General features: G+C 51.7%; 7 protein-coding genes across 7 annotated transcripts; 4 read left to right on the forward strand and 3 right to left on the reverse strand.

Moving 5' to 3' along the window:
• Nucleotides 1–681: 681 nt before the first annotated feature.
• B0H65DRAFT_428327 (uncharacterized protein) lies at nucleotides 682–939 on the reverse strand (the record flags this gene model as incomplete). The annotated part of the gene is made up of 1 exon (XM_062824752.1): nucleotides 682–939. The coding sequence occupies one exon, from the start codon at nucleotides 937–939 to the stop codon at nucleotides 682–684; it is 258 nt and encodes an 85-aa protein (XP_062680137.1).
• Nucleotides 940–1,037: 98 nt separating this feature from the next.
• On the reverse strand, nucleotides 1,038–2,832 carry B0H65DRAFT_575430 (uncharacterized protein; the record flags this gene model as incomplete). Its single annotated transcript, XM_062830618.1, has 5 exons — nucleotides 1,038–1,323; nucleotides 1,445–1,472; nucleotides 1,560–2,426; nucleotides 2,564–2,723; nucleotides 2,816–2,832. The coding sequence occupies 5 exons, from the start codon at nucleotides 2,830–2,832 to the stop codon at nucleotides 1,187–1,189; spliced, it is 1,209 nt and encodes a 402-aa protein (XP_062680138.1). The 3' UTR covers nucleotides 1,038–1,186.
• Nucleotides 2,833–4,019: 1,187 nt separating this feature from the next.
• B0H65DRAFT_575445 (uncharacterized protein) lies at nucleotides 4,020–5,476 on the forward strand (the record flags this gene model as incomplete). The annotated part of the gene is made up of 4 exons (XM_062830619.1): nucleotides 4,020–4,417; nucleotides 4,491–4,739; nucleotides 4,804–5,235; nucleotides 5,383–5,476. 4 exons carry the CDS (start codon nucleotides 4,020–4,022, stop codon nucleotides 5,474–5,476), a joined length of 1,173 nt encoding a protein of 390 aa, XP_062680139.1.
• Nucleotides 5,477–5,820: 344 nt separating this feature from the next.
• Nucleotides 5,821–6,754, forward strand: B0H65DRAFT_467982 (uncharacterized protein). The gene is made up of 2 exons (XM_062826936.1): nucleotides 5,821–5,862; nucleotides 5,942–6,754. Exon 2 carries the CDS (start codon nucleotides 6,013–6,015, stop codon nucleotides 6,454–6,456), a length of 444 nt encoding a protein of 147 aa, XP_062680140.1. The 5' UTR covers nucleotides 5,821–5,862; nucleotides 5,942–6,012; the 3' UTR covers nucleotides 6,457–6,754.
• Nucleotides 6,755–7,056: 302 nt separating this feature from the next.
• B0H65DRAFT_467984 (uncharacterized protein) lies at nucleotides 7,057–9,160 on the forward strand. The gene has a single exon (XM_062826937.1). It carries the CDS (start codon nucleotides 7,149–7,151, stop codon nucleotides 9,096–9,098), a length of 1,950 nt encoding a protein of 649 aa, XP_062680141.1. The 5' UTR covers nucleotides 7,057–7,148; the 3' UTR covers nucleotides 9,099–9,160.
• A 791-nt stretch (nucleotides 9,161–9,951) lies between these two features.
• On the reverse strand, nucleotides 9,952–11,483 carry B0H65DRAFT_217151 (uncharacterized protein). The gene is made up of 3 exons (XM_062822005.1): nucleotides 10,606–11,483; nucleotides 10,341–10,489; nucleotides 9,952–10,233 (listed from the first exon to the last, which is right to left on the reverse strand). The coding sequence occupies exons 1-3, from the start codon at nucleotides 11,308–11,310 to the stop codon at nucleotides 10,035–10,037; spliced, it is 1,053 nt and encodes a 350-aa protein (XP_062680142.1). The 5' UTR covers nucleotides 11,311–11,483; the 3' UTR covers nucleotides 9,952–10,034.
• Nucleotides 11,484–12,080: 597 nt separating this feature from the next.
• Nucleotides 12,081–18,305, forward strand: B0H65DRAFT_589430 (family 18 glycosyl hydrolase). Its single transcript, XM_062831032.1, has 14 exons — nucleotides 12,081–12,611; nucleotides 12,703–12,709; nucleotides 12,835–12,984; nucleotides 13,043–13,169; nucleotides 13,257–13,587; nucleotides 13,669–14,927; nucleotides 15,085–15,437; nucleotides 15,532–15,560; nucleotides 15,644–15,783; nucleotides 15,913–16,730; nucleotides 16,824–17,030; nucleotides 17,153–17,181; nucleotides 17,293–17,548; nucleotides 17,671–18,305. The coding sequence occupies exons 1-14, from the start codon at nucleotides 12,403–12,405 to the stop codon at nucleotides 18,226–18,228; spliced, it is 4,473 nt and encodes a 1,490-aa protein (XP_062680143.1). The 5' UTR covers nucleotides 12,081–12,402; the 3' UTR covers nucleotides 18,229–18,305.
• The last annotated feature ends 352 nt before the right edge of the window (nucleotides 18,306–18,657 follow it).

The following is an 18,657-nucleotide window of genomic DNA, read 5'->3' on the forward strand; positions in this document are numbered from 1 at the left end:
TTGAGGCGTCATCTCCAGGGGGTTGGTTGAGTGATAGTGGAATCAGACGGTTCCAGGTTGCGGGGAACGCGGCGGGCCGCTGCGGGGCGCCACGCGGACTTAAGCCCACTGCACCCCGCTCCTTTTTTGGTGAGTTTCCCTCGTGCCGTGACTCTCGGCACATCAGATCGGCCTCTAACAGACGACCCGACCCCATCATCACCCTTCCTTCGTTATCAAATCCTCATTATACGCCGAAATATGGGGTAACCTGGGCAAGCTTGCCATTGATGTATAACGTTTGTAGTGGTGTGATGTTTGTAGTTGCGCGATGGACTTAAGAGTTAAACCCTAACCCTGTGCTCGTTTATCATTCCTACCTACTGTGTAAGCAAGTCACTGTTGATCTCCAGCTGTGTTAGGGTGTAAATGGATATCATGGTCCTTGGTCTGGCGCTCAACAGCCTAAAGTTGGGGACATTGGTCAGGTCCCTAAAACCAACCCTCTGACCGACTAGCGAGACTCGATTTGACGAGTAGTGGAAGCGTGGAAGAGATGTGAGAGGAGTCACGACAGAAGAGCAACTGAGGATGTCAGCAGTTTGGGAAGATTGCTGTGCGCCAGGCGTATCGAAATGTGACCGAAATTGATATGACCAGCAGTAGCATATTTCTTGCATCGGTTTCCACCTTCGGTTTTTGCTAGGTTTTGTCGTTTTGGCTAGGCATCGAGGCTTCCTTCATCTCCTCAAACAACTCATCAATGCCCCCCAAATTATCCAACCCCCTCACCACCTTACTCACAACCGGCCTGATCCCCTTCTCCCTCACAAACCCCACCATCTCCTCAAACTCCTTCCTGCTCCCCATCGTGCTCCCCTTCAACTCCACATTCTTCAGCACAACGGATGGCTGCGGCGCAAAGGATATACTGTGCGCTGCCAAGAACCATGCAGCCATGGGAGCAATGCTGACCAGCGGTTGAGCCGCGCCGTCACAGGAAATAGTATACAGGTATATATAAGATATATATATATATAAGTGTCCCCCCCCTCCCGTCTCTCGTCCTAAACTATTTACATCTTTTCCCATTTGTACCTAAATATTACCTATTCACCTGGGAAAGTTTTGGTATAAAAAAGTATAAGAAGGGAGTTTCCCTCTTCTCGAAGACGAAGCGAGCGATGTATTAAGACATTATAGAGATTTAAACGCCGACGCAAACGTAGTAGCCCAGCCAGATATTGTTGCAAGCGCTGTTGATCTGCGTGTTCCACGAGTGAATCTTGGTCGAGGTGGTGCCGTACTTACTGGCAATAACGTCGCAGGTGTCTCCGCTGGCAACTGTGTGAGGAGAAAGAAGAGTGAATTAGTATCGAGTCCTGTAGTAGAAGAAGATAGTGAACGGAAAGGTAGGTAGGTAGGTACTTGCCTTGGTGGAACCTTTTGCAATTGCCGACCATACCAGGCTGGGTGGGAGTAGGAGTGGCAATCTGTTTGATTATATACACTGGTTAGTACATAACACGGACATGATGGGTTTCAAAGCAGGTAAGTATGGATAGACAGGAGACACTCACCCCATTGCCGGTGGAAGTAGGCGAAGCGGTAGTCTTGATGGTGGTGGCGCCCACGGTGTGCACACACACGTTGTAGCCTGCCCACAAGGTGCTGCAACCGGTGCCGATAGCCGGGTTCCAGGCGTAGAACTGGCTCAACGAGACGCTATACTTGTTGGCAATGGCCTGGCACTCGTCACCGGCCACCACGGTGTGGAACTTGTCACAGTTGGTAGGAATGCCTGTCTGGATGGGCTGGGGAGTGGAGATGCCGTTGCCAGCGGTGGTGGTAGGCTTGCTGGTAGTAATGACAGTGGTCTTGGTGCTGGTGATCAAGGTGGTCTGATCGGTGGTAGTGCTGACACAGAGATAAGTGTTTGCCCACATGCCCTGGCAGCTTGCTCCAATGGCCGGGTTCCAGCGGAGAAGCTGGTCAAAGGTGATGCCGTAGAGGTACTGGATGGCGGGACAGTCCTGGCCGCCCGAGACAAAATGGAACTTGTTGCAGTTGCCAACCATGCCGGCCTGGGTGGGCGACGGGGTGGCAATGCCATTTCCGGCCGTGGTAGTGGCGGTGGCCGGGACAGAAGTAGACACGCTAGCACCGCCAATAACGCCGACGCAAACGTTGGTGTTGGCCCAGAGAGTCTCGCAGTTGGCGCCGACGGCAGGGTTCCAACGGTAGAAGTCGGCCCACGAGAGACCATACAAGGACTGGACGGTGGCGCAACCTTGGCCGGTGGAGACGAAATGGAACTTGTTGTAGTCCTTGATTATGCCTTCCTGGGTCGGCGTAGGCGTGATAATGCCGTTACTAACAGTCGAAGTGGTGGTCGGACCGGCAGCGATTGTAGTGGTGGTCTTGGGCTCCTCCTCTTCAGGGGCACCCTAGTTCTTTTTAGTGCAGTAGGACTGACCGATAACGAGGGAGCAGGAGGCGCCGAGAGACGGATTCTGTCAATGTAGAAGACAATAGTCAGTTCAATGTTCACATAGGTAGGGTTGGCGCAAAAGATATTACTTACCCATCTCTTCAGCTGAGTCACGGTGATCCAGTTGTACTCGGCAATCTCCTCACAGGTTGAGGAATTCTCGGCTACTATCCAGTTGGAGCATTCCTCGGCCGTGTTAGGGGCAGTAGTAGTGGGCGGATCGACCAAGTATGCGCGCGCTCTAGCGGCGAGGCTGAGAGCGGAAAGAGTAACGAGAGACGACTTTATATTGAAGGAACTGTAGAGACTGTAGAGGAGGTAATGACCGGAGCTGGACGAGACGACCTGAGCGATACAGACATCTTTTTTGGACCCGAGGAGGCGGACCAAAGGGCAAGTTAAATAGTCATTTCATTGTCAGTGTTTGGAGGTTTGGATCGTGATGATTGATGTTGTTAATGGAGAAGATCGAATCTTGTCCCGAGGTGTCGTCCATGTCGTGGAAGTCCGCTCCGATTCCGCCCTTCTGGTTCATGTTCCGGTCATTGCATGGTATCATCGTTGATGGGTACTTGGTGATGACCAGGTAGTTTGGTAGAAAGGTCTCATGGTTCTCATGGCTCTAGACTTGTGTTGTCGTGTAGTGCGGACGGCCGAAAACAGATGCGGACAAAGGACCGAACAAAATTCACAAGCGAATAGTTTCCTCTGGAGCGTTAACCCAGAAGGATCCCTCCGACATGGTCCCGCCTTGTAAGTTACGCGGGCCGTCCCGGACGCCACAAACGCATAGAGCGTGACTTGCGACCCTGGCCCTAGTTTGCCGATTGCGACATGCAAGGGTGTGGTACCCTGGAAGCCGTAATTTTCGAGCTGTTACTAAACGGTATAGTAATTACGCCGTACCTGAACGAATAAGTTTCACTAACAAGGTGTCAGTGCTTGTTTCTCTTCAAGTGCCTAGTGTGCCGTACTGCCGGAAACCTTTTTCTTTTTGACGGTCACAGTGGTACCTAGGCGATTAGTACCTCTATGCAGAACGCAGGGTTCATATCATCAAAGTTGGATGCATGTCACATTCCGCACACGACACCAATGCAGGTACCAACTCAACTTCTCCCTCTAGACTAGTTCTTTTTGATTTTCCACTGAAAACTCTTCCTAACTAGACATCGACTTCATCTCCGGACATGTCACAATCCGCTTCGGCCCGAGACCGGTCATTTTGGCTAGACCCAACTTCTCGACCCGGCATCACCATCTGCGGCCTTTCTAGACTTCTTCCTCGGCATCACGTTGGAATCCGACATGCCGACATGCCGACCCCCTCCAGGGCTCACATCTTGAATTCTTGATCCGAATGGGTTACAATGTGTCTGGAAGCTTTGGCCCTCGACTCTTCAGCTTGAGTCTCTTCTATCCCTACGGCCCTCCTTCGGCCACGTCTCGCGCTGGCGACCTTGGTCCGCCTTGACCAACTGAGAGCGAGGACAGAGACTAAGAGGACCAAAGTGCAAACTGAAGCCTTGTGCTGTCTCTCATCACGGTCATGATGCCTCCCTATGTTTTGAGACCCCTTCTTTTGCTAAGCCTCGGCCTTATTGTCCACACCACATCGGCCGCTGTTCAGCTGTTGAACTTTACAGCTACAGACCTTCCAGGGCTAACCTCAACATGTCGTTCAGTCATCAACCAAGCCATCAACTGCGACCCCGTCTTCCAAGATGCTGCTCGCATTGGTCTTGATGTCATAAAGTTCTGGAACGATGACACCCTTTCAAAGTTTTGCACTTCCACCTGCGACGCCGCTCTGTCTACCTGGATGCGCAGAGTCCAAGGTGCTTGTGCCAGTCAGTACTTCGCCGTCGGAGAGGGATTCGGCCAGTCGCCCGCTGCATATGTCGAGCAATACTATGAGATCTACCGAGCTACTTGTGTCAAAGATCCGTAAGGTTCCCGGGTTTTCACGTGGTCAAACTTCAATCTTGTGCCAACGACTGACAAGAAGTGTGTCTGACAGGTCTGGAAAGCTATGCAACGCCATCTTCAGGGACGCGGCCAACATCGACCCGCTCAACCAAGTCGTGACCGCGACTCCGAAAACCTCCTTCGAATGCAACTCCTGCTATCTCACCATGCTCGCCACCAGATTACAGATGCCTCTGGCTTCTAATCCTATCTGGGAGAGTGCCTTTACATACCTCACTTCGAGCTGTGGTATATCCACCATGACACTCACTCCTCCTGTACCCTCTACATGGATTGTTCCGTAAGCCGTATCTTGGACATGCTACTCACCATTTCTTCTAACTGACTGTGGATATGTACTTTAGAATAACGACGACTGGTACAGCTACCTCTACTGCTAGTGCTGAACCCACAGAAACATGCAGTGGCACGAAATACACCCTCAAAGCGGGAGACACCTGCCTCTCCGTGTCAACCTCCCATGGCATGAGTACGATCAACCTGGCCGTTGCCAACCACTTGTCGGCTTTCTGCTATGATTTCCCTACAGAGGGGACATTGTGCATACCCACGGACCGACAATGCACGCCATATATTGTAAAGGAGGATGATACCTGCGTGAGCATTGCCGATTCCATTGATACAACCTGGAACAGACTGGTATCATGGAATCCTGAATTGGGAATCAACTGTAACAACCTCCAAGACTATGTTGGCCATGTCATCTGCACGTCCAACCCCGGAGGTGGATGGGTTGATCTCAATCCTGAACCGACTGAGAGTCCAAGCGCTACCATGTAGGTTCTCTTTCCCCGGGCCTGCCACGTCGGTTTTTTTTTTTTTTTTTTTTTGCTCTTTTTTTTTTTTTTTTTTTTTTTTTTTTTTTTTTTTTTTTTGGTTCACCGCATCATCTAACCAAACACGCTGCAACAGCACAGAAATAGACACCAGAAACTGGACCCCGTTCGGCACCGCGGATTTACCTGCCGAGACCGCCACAGCCACCATGACCAGCAACTCCACCACGGCTCGGCCTAGCATGATGCCCATTGCCAACGGCACCTTGATGGATTGCGCCCACTATCTCAACCCGCCACTCCTGCTCGATTCCATTACCCGAAACACGTCAACCAGGTGTTCGGATATTGCGCGTGCATATGGCGTGAGTGTCAGCGATCTTATCGAGTGGAATCCAACACTAGAAGGCACCAACGACGCCTCGTGTGAAGTCAGCACAGACTATCGCTACTGCGTGCAACACTATCTGCAGGAAGAAGAACAGGCTACCAAGTATTGTATTCGCAAGGAACTCGCGACGCCGGGGTACACGTGCAGTCAGTTTGCCGGAACTCGGGGAATTGATATGGCCGAGTTTGTGGCGTGGAATCCTAGTGTGGGACCCGACTGCGGAAACTACACAGCAGGTAAGTGTACTCATCTTTGGTCCGTTCTTGTGTGGGTGGTCAGTGTGTGCTAATCTTGTTGTTTTTCGTCACGATACAGGAACTGAATACTGCGTCGCCGTCTGGAGATACCGACAGCCAGGTATCATTTCCAACTGCAATAAATTCGTCATGCCCAACACGACCAGTTGGATCAAAAAACCGTGCGAAATCATCGAGACAAACTTTGGTCTCAGCCATGCCCGCTTTGTAGCTTGGAATCCCAAAGTGTACCAAAACTGTGCGTATTTTTTTTTAATTTTTTTTGTTCCCCTTCTCCTTCTCGTCTGGTCTGCATGCATGCCGCATCTTTCAGTTTCTAACATTTGCCATCTTCTTCCCTTTCAACTACAGGCACCGGTCTCTACCAAGACTACGAATACTGCGTTTCTATCCCCAACTACCGACCAACTTACAGCACTGTTGCAACAACCGCGCGTGTTACTCAGGCTGCTGTTGCTGACTTTAGAGTTGCTAATGCTGCCAATGCTGACGATGCGGACTTGTCGTCGTCTGTCATCACTGCGAGCGTTGTCTTGTCGGAAAGTGGTAGATCTACTACTGCAAGTTCATTGACAAATGTTGCGGTGACAAGCACTTCGCAGCAGCAACAGGATCAAACTAGTAGCGCTACGCGGGTTACGGAGAGCAGCAATGTGGAGCAGAAGGCTACAAGTAGTGTAACTGCGGTGGCTACCTCTGGTGAGGTACTCCCTGAAGTGCGGATTCGAGATTAGGAGGAGGAACGTACGGTTTGTGGTGTGGTGGTTATAAGGTAGTGCTAGGTCCCAGTTAGAAAATATTGAGGTACAGTACCTTTGTGTAGACGTTTAGGCGCCGGGATACTTTGGAGTTTGGAGCTTCTGAACTCTGCAGTCTCGCAGTTGTTCGGATCCAAATCACCCAAATGAGGACTCGCTAGGAATTTACCGCTGTATGTACATTGGTACATGTATACGTACCATATGCCAAGCCAGACTAACTCATGTACAAGCGGGTACACTAGACTAATCCAGGGAACTGTTCCATTGTCACACTGCCCCACGATTTCCAACTTCAGTTGTCTTAGTTGTGTGATGATGTCTGGCAGCTCTTGCTTAAGTGCTTGCTTTGCGTGGCTTTGCTGCAACCTTGCAACAACGAAGATGGCACTGCTCGCTGCAAACTCGGCAATTCCACATGCCGAGGCACATTGTGTGGCAGTGCGGGGCTGAGTTCTCCCATTACTAGTACGGTACCCATTTGTGAAGTGGTATGGAATATAAGACATGTACTGGCTGTCGTCCACGAGACCACGACTCTACCACTACATGATCCCCATCAACCACTACTTTATGCGAACCAAACGAACAGTCTGGGGAGTTTTAACTCTCTCGGTTGCTACGTCTGCCTTCTTTTACTTCCGCTTTACTACAACTACCATCGATCTCAGAAAATACAACAACATCTTTTCGTGGGGACAGGCACAAGCACACGCACAACTTGAAGCCGGCAAAATGGCTTGTCATTCTGCTGCTTCGGACGAAGTGCCGCAAACCCGCGATGCACTGAGCCGCGAACCACACTTTTGCTTTTACGTCGGCACTCCAGACCTGCTCGAGCGCCGCAGCAATGAAAAGGCATCACACATTATGACGTTTAAAGAACAGCAGCAGCAGAATTCCTCCTCCTCCTCCTCGTCGTCCAAAGTCCTCGTTCTCCTCGACGGCTTCGACAAAACCCGCACCTTCTCCCCCGACGTCAATGATACCCTCGGCGTCCAATTCCACTGGCGCGACCCCACCTCCGATCTGCCCTTCGTCTCGCCGCCGCGCATCTACTTTGTCTTTGACCTTTGCGAGTCCAGCCGCCAACGCTTTCTTCCTTCGCTCATGTCCCTGCTCGGGCTGGCGCTGGGCCCGCAAACGGTACCCTCGCAACTAGATTATGACGACTTTGACAACTTCCTTGCCACGCTGAACGCCATTGACGCGGACCCCACGGGCAAGGGTGATCTGGCGGCCAGTTTCGCCTCGTTGGCGTCGGAGCTTCCACCGCACTTGTCTCCGCTGCACCCCGGCGCGGACTCGGCCGTCATAAGGGAGTTCTTGCTCGTTTTGGCGGATAGAACGGTCTGGTCCCTGGACATGGGTGGCCAGGTTAACAGCTCGGCGACGAAGCAGTTCTTTGAGCTGGTGAAGATGCTCGCTTCTTCGGGGGGACCGCCACCACCACCACCACCACCTGAGACAAACAGCAACAACAGCACCGAACCCGACAAGCCGTCGTCGTATATGACCTGGTACCGCGACTGGATGCCCAAAAGCTGGGGCAGCGAGCGCCCACCGCCGCACGACGTCGAAGCGGCGCTGATTCGCTCGCGGTGGCGTTCGCCGCGCCATTTCGGCCCGCGACTGCTCGGCACGGGCCACGAAATGCCGCCGCTCAAGACCATGTTGGACGCATTCAAGGAGGCGGGATACCTGGACACGCCAGAGGGCAAGGTAGAGACCCTGTTGAGTCTGGTGCAGGGACAGGGGAGAGTGACGTCGCAGCCGCGGGAATCCAGGCCGCGCGAGGTGGGGTTGGTGGTGGAAGCTATACGGTATGCTCTTGCGTTGTCGTCGCTTTCTTCGGGGTCTTCTGAGTCTGGGTCTGGGTCTGGGTCTGGTTTTGTCGCCGACAACTCTACTACTACTACCACGCCTACTACGACCCCGCCACCACCATCGCTCAGAGACGCCCTCACCAAACTCGACCGACTCAAGCTCCTACCCGCCGCGGCGCGACAAAAGGGGAATAAAGAGCTCCTAGCCTGGTTGCTCGATGACGCTGACAAGCAAGGAGGACTCGGAGGAGGAAACCTGCGCGAGGCACTCAACACGGCCAACTACATTAAAGGGCCGAGCCCGACGGACCGACGGAAGACGGTCTGGCTGCGCAAGGGCTACGTGCTGCATTTGGCCGTTCGTGAGGGAGACGTGGACATGGTCAAGCTCCTGCTGGAGCGGGGCGCCAAGATGTTGCGGGACGACGAAGGAAGAACGCCGCTGGTGATTGCGCGGGACGTGCTAGGCATGAACCGGCCCGGGAGGAAGGAGAAGGTCGAGGTGTTGGAGGCGTGGTTGAGGGAGAGAGGGTTAGATAGCGAGTATTGGGATGAGCCGGAGGAGTATGCTTTGGATGCGTCCAAGGGAGAGGGGGCTTTTGAGATTCCCAACCTCAAGGGAAGATTTTGAGGAGTTGCCCGTGCGTTGGACTTTGTAGTAGGACGTGATAGGCTAAAGGACTTGTTGTACTTACTTGGATAGAGGTAACTATAAAGGGAATGGAATGGCCGTTAACAGTCTGTTTACTATTGTTGTGTCTTGGAGCGGTAGAGGTAGAACGACTTGTCACTAGCCGTGTAGGTAACGGTCAAGGATCCCCTTGAAAGCTTGCACGTAGTAAGGTAGGTACTGCGGTAGCCGCCGGAGGCTACAATAAGGTAAACACTTCATGGATCCCGTTGTGGTAAAGCAAAATCATTCGTTCAAGGATGCGTTCCACGGCAAGCAGAGTATTTTAAAGACAAGGTTCAAAGGGCAAAGACGTGAGATCAAGTTGTAAGTTTTGATGATTGTAATTGGTAATCTAGACTGGGTAGTGTAGGTACCTTAATGATGAGGGTGGTCAGCTTAGCCTTTGCAGGCCGTGACCACAAAGAAGCAAAAGGCCTAAAAGGTCTAAAAGGGTAGGTTTGAAGGAGGCTCGAAAGGTCCACAAAAAGGTGCAAAGTTCTGGTTTTTTCTTTCCTTTGCCGCCATACGAGAACTTTGCCAATATGGTGGACGGGGTTCCCACGGCACGATTAACCAAACCAATCCTGTCCGAGAGCCGCTTCCCATTGCAGGTTTCCAAGACAGGTGTCCCGCTTCCGCAATTGATAGATATGGGCGCCCAGGTTCTGAAGGTAATCCGGATCGCTTGCGTCGAGCTGGCGTAGAATCTTGGGCTCCACCGGATACCATACGTCCTCGCCTGCTGAGGATTTGCCTTCAAACTCGCCGTCCTCGAACCCGAGTCTTTTTTTGTGGGGGAGCGAGTGAAAAAGAGGTTAGCTACAAGGTTGCACGTTTGCGTCGAGTCATATCTAGGTAGGGGGGTGAAGGGAAACACTGCTTTATGAAAAAAACTCACTCGTATTGATTCTCGGGTTTCATCGTCTCGATGGCAATCAGCCTCTTAACTCTTCCCAGATCGTGGAGCTCACGCAGGGCTGCGTACTCGTAGAACAGCCAGATTCGTGTGTACACTTCATCGCCAATGCTTTGGGGGGTCGGAACCAGGACGCGGACAACACCGCTGCAGCTTCTGGCCATGGCTTCGGACATGCTGTTTGGTAGATAATTATCAACGGATAAGCATTCATGCGATAAAGGCGACCCGAAGGGGAGGGGAGGGTGGGAATCTCGGGGTCCTTGTTCTGTTGTTTAACTCACGCTCCAAAGTATTGCCATCGATGCTTGGCTCCGTCAATTGGATGATCACAGTCCTCAAGCCAGCTGCCTTTTTTGACTTCGTAATAGTTGGGCAGATTCCTATCGGTCTTTGAATCTTCATATTCTTTGCTCCATCCGGGCCATAACATCTAGGGAGTCGGGGGAGGCGAGGTGTCTTTGCGTCAGCATACAGGGAAAAATCAAAACGAAGCAGCAGTGAAAAAGGCAACATGATGCACCGCCGGGCGTTGGAATTGAAACATACCCAAATGCTTTTAAGGTCCATTTTGCACGCCAGTGTTGTGGCAAGCGCCGACTGACCAAAAATATTCTTATCGTAGAGCTCCTGGGCACCGCTATCGCCTTTGGGCGGTATTCCGGTATAAAAAAGGCACGTATTGTCGAGCTGGGATGCAGCCTCCGGTAACATGCGTTGTTTCATCTCTTTCCAATCCCATTCTTGCCACTTGAGGGGTTTACCATCATTCTTGGCCGCGCATCCGGCACAGTCGGGAAGGGTGAGGCCGGTGTTGATTACCTTGACAGTGGTAGGGGCACGCTTCTGGAGAGCGCCGACAGGCTTGGAGTCCTTTGTTGCCGCAAGCCAGACGTGGGACTGGAGAGCGGACTCGTGCCAGTAGATTATGCGGTCGCCATCGATGTCAACTTGTAAACCACTGTCCCTGCTGCTGTGTTTTTGAGAAGAGACCTCGATATTGCTTCGGCTGGAGTTTCGGGGACTCGAGTGATGGAGGGCCGCATGCCGTTTATTTGTGTGGCTGTTGGATGCGTGGAGGTGAGCGTGGGAGCGTGTTCTAATGTCGGACTTGTGAGAACGAGTATCGTTGCCGTTTCTGTCAAAGATGGTGCTGTCGTCGTTCAGGTTGCCGATGCTCTGGCAGCTTTGGCCCAAGGCGAGGGTGGTGAGGACAGCCCAAAGGGCCAGCGACGCCCAGTGAGCCTGGTACATGGTCGGCTGTTGATGTCGTCCAGAACCGTACCTGTAGCTACCGGTGCCTGTTGTAGGTATCACAACGAAAGCTGAAAGTTAGGTAGGTAGACCCAGAGGTAGGTATGGGTGCTTCCTACCTCTACCTCTAGAGGCACACTTACAAAGTCCTTCAACCCCCGATTTGGAAGCACCGCACCGTAGCGCGTCTTTTACTCTCGGGCTGTCAACCTCGGATGGACATCATGATACCTGTAGACATGGGGCTCTACAGTTGTAGTGTACAAATGCGCCGAACGGGGTGGCCGGTCGAGACAGCGAGGGCCGACATATGCATGCCCGCCGGCGACTTCCATTCTTGCCCACACTAGAGGTACGTAGGTACCTGTAGTCGGTCGGAGACTCGGAGCTCGTCGGGCAACTTCAATGTCCTGCAGTGGTAGTAGTAGCGTTGTAGCATTGGCGGAAATTGGGTGGCACACATTCTAGGAGGTCCAGGGTAGAGACCAGACTCGGAGGGAGTAGAAATTTTACAAAACCAACCTGAACTGGAAGGTTGCCCCATGTGATGTGATGTGATGTGATGTGACTTCCTTTGACATGTTCCTTCCTGGGATGGGACCGGGGAGCTGGGTGGAAACTGCAAAGGGTCATTGAGGCAAGGTACACACCGCTCTCCGCGTTGAGGTGGAGTGGCACAGTGGGTATTGCACTTTACGATACAATACAGTAACATACCATACTTTTGGATTGCTCCACCGGCCGGCTTTGTTTACCACACTCAAACTACCCGGCAAGGCACATTGGCACTACACAACTACACTACTACTCTTTGATTTCCGTGATGGATACCCAACATCGTCGCCACACAACGACCAGGCTGTGTTTCCACTCGGCATTGTTTTCCGTTGTCCAGGCCCTCCAACTTGAAGTCGAAAACACGCACTCGCTCAGGACAACATACCCGTACCATACACTAGACGACAGGCCGACATTGAGGCCGAATCAGAATGAAAAAGGGGAAACAGAAGCGTCAAGTACATTTGCACTCCCGATACTCCTCTCTTCTCGTTTCCGCACGTTTGGGCAGACAAGGCTTAATGGTGTCGAACCATGGCTTCTCACCGTCTGCACATGTGGCTGTATGCCGCTATAGCCCTCCTTTTGTTGGCCACCCACATCTCAGCCTCCAACATTCCTCAAGACGGAACGACCTCAGCTCTGGAAATAGGTCTGTTGTCACTCAAGGGCCGAAGCCTTCCCGATGGACAATGCAGCAAAGATGTCCCTTGCGCTGATGGCTCATGCTGCCATGGAACTTCGTGAGTTCAAGCCTGCACCACCGCTACATGTACCTGTCCATTATTATAGTCCTGTTTGTTAACTAGGTACCCTTTTCTTGTGACTCTCTAGTGGTTTTGTAAGTTGCAACGAGTGCTCTGGGTCTCCTCAGTGTTACCTAAACCACGGCTTCGTCACCCTTCCACAGTACCTACCAACACAATTCAGTAATGGTCCACTAACTTGCTTCTGCGAACCATTCAGTGCGGTCGAACACCAGAGCACTGCGACGCCAAGGTCTGTGTGTCCAACTGTGACGCAAAGGCCGAATGTGGCCTCGGGGCAGATCCTCCAGGAAAGGAATGTCCTCTGAATGTCTGCTGTGGTCCATGGGGATATTGTGGTACTACTGAGGTAAGTAAGAAACAGCAACTCTCATGACCTAGCTGTCATCTAACATTCGCCTTTTTAGGGCTTTTGTGGAGATGGATGCCAAAGCAATTGTGAACAGCCTTCATCTACCAAGCTCAGTGATGGTGATGTCACAAAGCTCGTTATTGGATACGTAGAAGCTTGGAACATTGACAATAACGAGGGCTGTGAGTCGTTTATTCCCCTCTATTCCCATTAGACGTTCGTTGGCAACTGGCTTTATACTGACATTGCAACTTGGTTTCTCCATTCAGGTTCTTCCCGCAGGTCTGACTGGCTACCAGTCGACACCATCACTCATCTCAACGTGGCTTTTTATTACATCTCGCCGCACTTTTACGACATTGTTAGAATGTGGGGAGTCAGCGATGAAGCCCACAACAACCTCATGAACATGAAACAGAAAGCCCCCGGCCTCAAAATATGGCTCTCCATCGGCGGCTGGACTTTTAGTGACAATGACACCGATACCCAGCCTCTCTGGGGTGAGATCGCAGGCAGTTCAGCAAATCGCGCAAAGTTCATCAAGAATCTCAGCACCTTTATGTCCGATCACGGTTTAGACGGCGTGGATCTGGACTGGGAGTAAGTCTCAACCGTGCTGCACTACCTCTAATGGCTGTGTTCCCATCACCAAAACATGAACCTTGTGCTAATCATCTTTAGATACCCTGGTGCTCCGGACAGAGGTGGCAAAGAGGAAGATGTCAAAAACTTTGTGACCTTAGTGGAAGAGATGCGAAACGCATTCGATATCCGCGAAAGCACGACGGGTAAACATTGGGGTATTTCCTTCACTGCGCCAACTTCCTACTGGTACATGCGCTGGTTCGACCTCGAAAAGCTCATGGAACCGATCGACTGGCTCAACCTGATGACATACGACATCCACGGAAGTTGGGACTCGCCAGAAAACTCGATTGGCAATGTTGTTTTGGCTCACACCAACCTTACCGAGATTAAGGAGGCCCTCAATCTGCTCTGGCGCAACAATGTGCCAGCAAATAAGGTCAATCTCGGCCTTGGTTTCTATGGACGCACTTATGTTCTGGAAGATGCCAACTGCCGGGGCCCAGGGTGCAAGTTCAAGTCCGCCGGACATGCAGGACCCTGCACCAAAACACCCGGTGTCCTCTCGTACGATGAAATCACGGCCATCCGCAAAGAGCTCAACATCAAACCGACCTACGACAAAGAGGCCGGAGCCAAGTACATGACCTACAACCAAACGGACTGGCTGTCCTTTGACGATGAGGATACGTTCAAAGATAAAGTCAAGTTTGCCAACGAGCAAGGCCTTAGAGGCTTATTCATCTGGGCTATCGATCAGGACGACGACAAACACAACGCTCTGTACTCTGTCATTGACGCCGGCAGGTTCAAGGACGCAAACGGTATCGGTGCGGACTACGGCTGGCAGCCGAGCAAGTCGAGTTGCGAGTGGACTAGTTGCGGTACCCATACATGTACTAAGCCAGGCACGGTAGCCACGACCAGAGTGACCTGCAGCAACTGGCGTCCCAAAGGCGAACGCCTAGAAAAGGCACTCTGCTGTCCAATCGATGCGGCACCAAATCCTGAAAAGTGTCGGTGGGCTGTCGAGGGTCCAGACATTCTTCCAGATATTTTTGACGCTGTACCCTTGAAGAGCAGCATCCTCGACGGCGCCTACAAGTATTTGGGCTGGTGCGGCCAGGCCGATTGCGCGTACGACGAAGTTTTAATTGCGACTAGTGCGGACTATATGCTTGAGGGACAACCCGCCTCTTGTGTAATAGGAGATATGTCGGGGGCAAAGTATTGCTGTAAAACCGGCCGATCTGGGAAGGAACTCTGTGGCGCATCCGACTTTTGTTGGGCCGTTAGCGACTTGGAGAGCTGGATGAAGAGAGGCATCCCCACGGGAACAAAAGTTTGCCCTAAAGGTCAGTCAGGAATGAACCCTTTCTTTCAAGTCAAGCCTTCCATCTTTGCAAGCACCTAGATACCTAGGTACCCAGGTTCACTTGGCCTCCATTGTCCAATACAATCTGTCTCATATGCATGCTTGGCTAACCTCGATACACTGTCGGGCTCTTACAGGGAGAAAGCTCATGACATATGCCAGGAATACATGTGATCAGGGCTATGCCGTGCCTTATTGCTGTGATGAAGGAGTGCAGACCACAGAACGATGCTTTTGGGCGGGAGAAGCCAATGCTTTTGGCAGCGAGTGCCAAAACGCAAAATCCTGCCCCGCATACCATGTCGAAGTTGCTGAGGGCCGTGGTGGTCGTTTGCGATCCGGCGGCATGACGCGGGAAGCCTGCAAGGAGGAAGGAGAGTGTGAAGTGAACATTTGCCACATCACAGCTGGTTGCACTGATTACTACTGTCACAATAAGTTCACAGATACAGATGAGAAACTCTGCTGTCCGGCCGAGGACCTCAACATCGTAAGCGCAATTGCTTTCCCCCCCCCTATCCACCGAAACATTTATTGGATAACAACGTACATGCTAACAACAGTCGTGATGCGGTCACGTACAGCGAACTGATTATCTTCCTGTTCCCCTCGAGTAGGTTGATCCCGCTGGTTTTATCAGTCTGATCCAATTTCTCCGAGATACCTTGGAAAGCTAACTGGTCGTTTTGGACACAGATATCTTTTTGACACATATAACCCAGATACAATGGACGACTACAACGTTAACTACGACATCAAGATTGACAGCGTGAAATCGACAAAGGACGTCAACCAGGATGCCAACAATAACGGTTTTGGTTGGCACATTATCTCGGGTAAGCTCCAATACAACGAACATACCTAAGATCCCTCTCCTATCAATATACCTGAAAACTAGGCACTGCATGCCTACCAAGCAGAATACAGACAAATGCAAACTGACAGATGCTACCTATTTAAAACAGGACCACCGGACTCGGTAACAACCATTAGCGCGCGGGACGGCTCACATTGGGCACTTTACGATTGCGATGACAGACCCCATGAAGACCGGCGAACTGTGAAAGCCGTATGCACCGACGAATCCGACTCCAGCAACTGCGGTGACATCTTTCTTGGCCAAGTAGCAGGCACAATTGTCAAGATGCCTGGTGGTTGCGGGCCGGGCAAATATGCCGTGGCGGTCTCCATGACTCCGTCAACCGATCATGAAATACCTGGGGTACTGGGCAAACACCTGGAAAAGAGAGGCATATCCACACCCCGCGTCTATGATTTTACCTATGACTACGATTACAGCCCGATCGTTAAGCGCGGCGATGAGAGGGTCAAAATTCGCATCGATTACTCGACCGATCCGGGTTATTGGGCGGAAATTGTTGCAGCTCAGCCCGGCAATTACAAACGGCGCATCAAATCGCGCTCCGATTTTGAGGTGGTCAAGCGAGAGATGCAAGAGGAGGTGGACCGAAACCACGAGGGTTCATGGCCCGACTTTTTGGATCACAAGTTCTCGCTCGACAGGCGCTCGACACCCGAGCATGAGCTACATAAACTACATGCACGCTGGTTCTCATACGATCTTTCCCGGTGGATGGATCGGTTCTCCAAGGTTGACGAAGCATTAGAGGTTGCTTCTTACTCGGTGAATGACCGAGTGAGGTGGAACCTCTTTAGCTGGACTCAGATATGCGAGCTGATGGGTATCCCTACCGAGATGTACATGAGGATTTGGGCTGACCTCGATATCAATGTCGAAACGACTGCTGAGCTGAACTTGATTGTAAGCGGCAGCAGCATTTTCCTTCCTTCTTATTAGGTACTTGCTTTGGTGTGGACCTCTGCTAACCTTGACTACTTACGTACGCATCAACAGGGCGATTTCGGCGACATGAGTTCCTGGAGAGAGTCACACATGCTATTTCGATCCAAAGGCGAGATCAAGACTACGCTAAACCTTTGGGCCTTTGCAAGAATGGCCTTCAACAGCGATGAGGTGGAACTCTTTGGTCTCGACAAGTTTGGAGCGACTTTTAGCATTCCTGGCCTCGTGACAATTGGGCCCAATCTGCGGGTCAAAGCTGTAAGTTTCCGACAACCTGTTCCGTCCCTTTCAGCCCTCTTCTTTCCGGCCAACAAGCATGACGCAGCTCTGATGAATCTGAGACTAACCTTGTCCTTCTTTCTTCTTTACGCAAAATACAGCAATTAGACGGCGAAGCAACCCTGCACACGTACGTACCTACCTACCCACCCTTTGTCTTCTTGTCCACATCATGATATGAACCTGAACCCGAGCCACAACTAACCCATCTCACTTCTCTCCCTCTCTCTCTCAACAACAGTGAAGCAGCAGTCTCCCTCAAGATAGCCGAGTGGGAATACACCCAGCAATACCCCAACACCCTGGGTGTGACCCAAAACCCACCCGAGAAACATTCGGGCGCTACCTCCTTCTTCGACAAGGCCGCGCCTAACGATAGCGGCTTCCCGCAGCCGACCTTCCACGCCGACGTCGACGCCCACGGCCATCTAACCGTGACCATGAAGCCGGTCGTCTCGTTTGGACTCACATGGGCGATTGACGTTCCCGACGTTTCGGTATGTTCATTCACTACCTATTTCCCTCCTTTTTGTCCCGGCCTTCACCCTTTCCCATACCAACAACAATAACAAAAAGCCAACCTCTAACCTTTTCGTTCCCCGTGCCCCCCAAAAAACAGGCCGAACTAGGCATAGAAGCCTACGCCACTATCCACGCCGACGCCCAAGCAAACGTCAACAACGGTAACGACAACGGTCAAGTAGACGCCTCGGCCCAGGTCTGCTGGGGCGCTCGGTGTGGCTATCGGCTCTACGCGGCTATCAACGCACCCACCATTTTCAATTATCATCTCGCGCAGTATTGGACTTTGCATGCGGCGGAGCAGACGATTATCCCGCAGACATGCTTGGCATGGGAACTATGGGATGGCGCGCAAAAGTGCGAGGGGTGTCCGGATATTAATGATAAGTTGGATCTTGGGATTAGAGTTGGTGGGGGTGGGATGAAGAGGAGCTTGAGTTTGGGTTTGGATGAGGGGGTATACGATGCTGGGTTTGAAGCAGTAGCGGGTGCTGGTGGGCACAGTGTACCAATATTTGGTAAGCAGGAGGGGGATGCTAGCACAGGAGTCTATATCGGAGAGCCGGCGGTAGATAAAAGGAAGGTGGTTAGTTTGAGGGATGCGCCGGTTGCGAAGGTAGCGAGGCCGAATATAGGGGTTATGGATTCTTTTTGAGATTAGACGGTAGTTGTAGACATTAGATATTAGATACTTTAAGGTTTAAGGAAGATATACAAGTAATTGTTAGTGCTAATAGAGTTTTCTACATGGAATGTTAGTGCTTCCATTGCACGTCCATTTCAGCACTAAGGACTTTACTTCTTCTATTCCCTTCCTTTCAGTTGTATCTTCATTAATACGTTTCAGAACTAGGTGTGCGCTGGCTGCACATGTAACTCGGATGGACGGTGCGAGTATAAGAGATAGATTTGGACGGGTATTGATAGTGACGCGGGACGGCAGCATGCTTCGACGGGATACCTACCTAGCGCGATCTTACCAGCTCTTGACAGCAGCACCTTCGCACTTCAAACATTTGACTTGTGTTGATGGTTCGGACTCAGGCAAGTTGGCTTTGGTAATCAGCGCTTACAAATAGTCCAA

This window comes from Neurospora tetraspora (assembly GCF_033439725.1).
Source record: "Neurospora tetraspora strain CBS 560.94 chromosome Unknown B0H65scaffold_5, whole genome shotgun sequence".
NCBI lineage: Eukaryota > Fungi > Ascomycota > Sordariomycetes > Sordariales > Sordariaceae > Neurospora > Neurospora tetraspora.

Coding starts and splice junctions, on each gene's coding strand:
- B0H65DRAFT_467982 (XM_062826936.1), top strand. CDS start 6,013: ATGCCCAACACGACCAGTTGGATCAAAAAACCGTGCGAAATCATCGAG.
- B0H65DRAFT_467984 (XM_062826937.1), top strand. CDS start 7,149: ATGTACTGGCTGTCGTCCACGAGACCACGACTCTACCACTACATGATC.
- B0H65DRAFT_217151 (XM_062822005.1), bottom strand. CDS start 11,310: ATGTACCAGGCTCACTGGGCGTCGCTGGCCCTTTGGGCTGTCCTCACC. Junction 10,490..10,605: donor TGGACCTTAAAAGCATTTGG/GTATGTTTCAAT, acceptor CCGACTCCCTAG/ATGTTATGGCCCGGATGGAG. Junction 10,234..10,340: donor CGATGGCAATACTTTGGAGC/GTGAGTTAAACA, acceptor TCTACCAAACAG/CATGTCCGAAGCCATGGCCA.
- B0H65DRAFT_589430 (XM_062831032.1), top strand. CDS start 12,403: ATGGCTTCTCACCGTCTGCACATGTGGCTGTATGCCGCTATAGCCCTC. Junction 12,985..13,042: donor GATATTGTGGTACTACTGAG/GTAAGTAAGAAA, acceptor TCGCCTTTTTAG/GGCTTTTGTGGAGATGGATG. Junction 15,784..15,912: donor TGGTTGGCACATTATCTCGG/GTAAGCTCCAAT, acceptor TATTTAAAACAG/GACCACCGGACTCGGTAACA.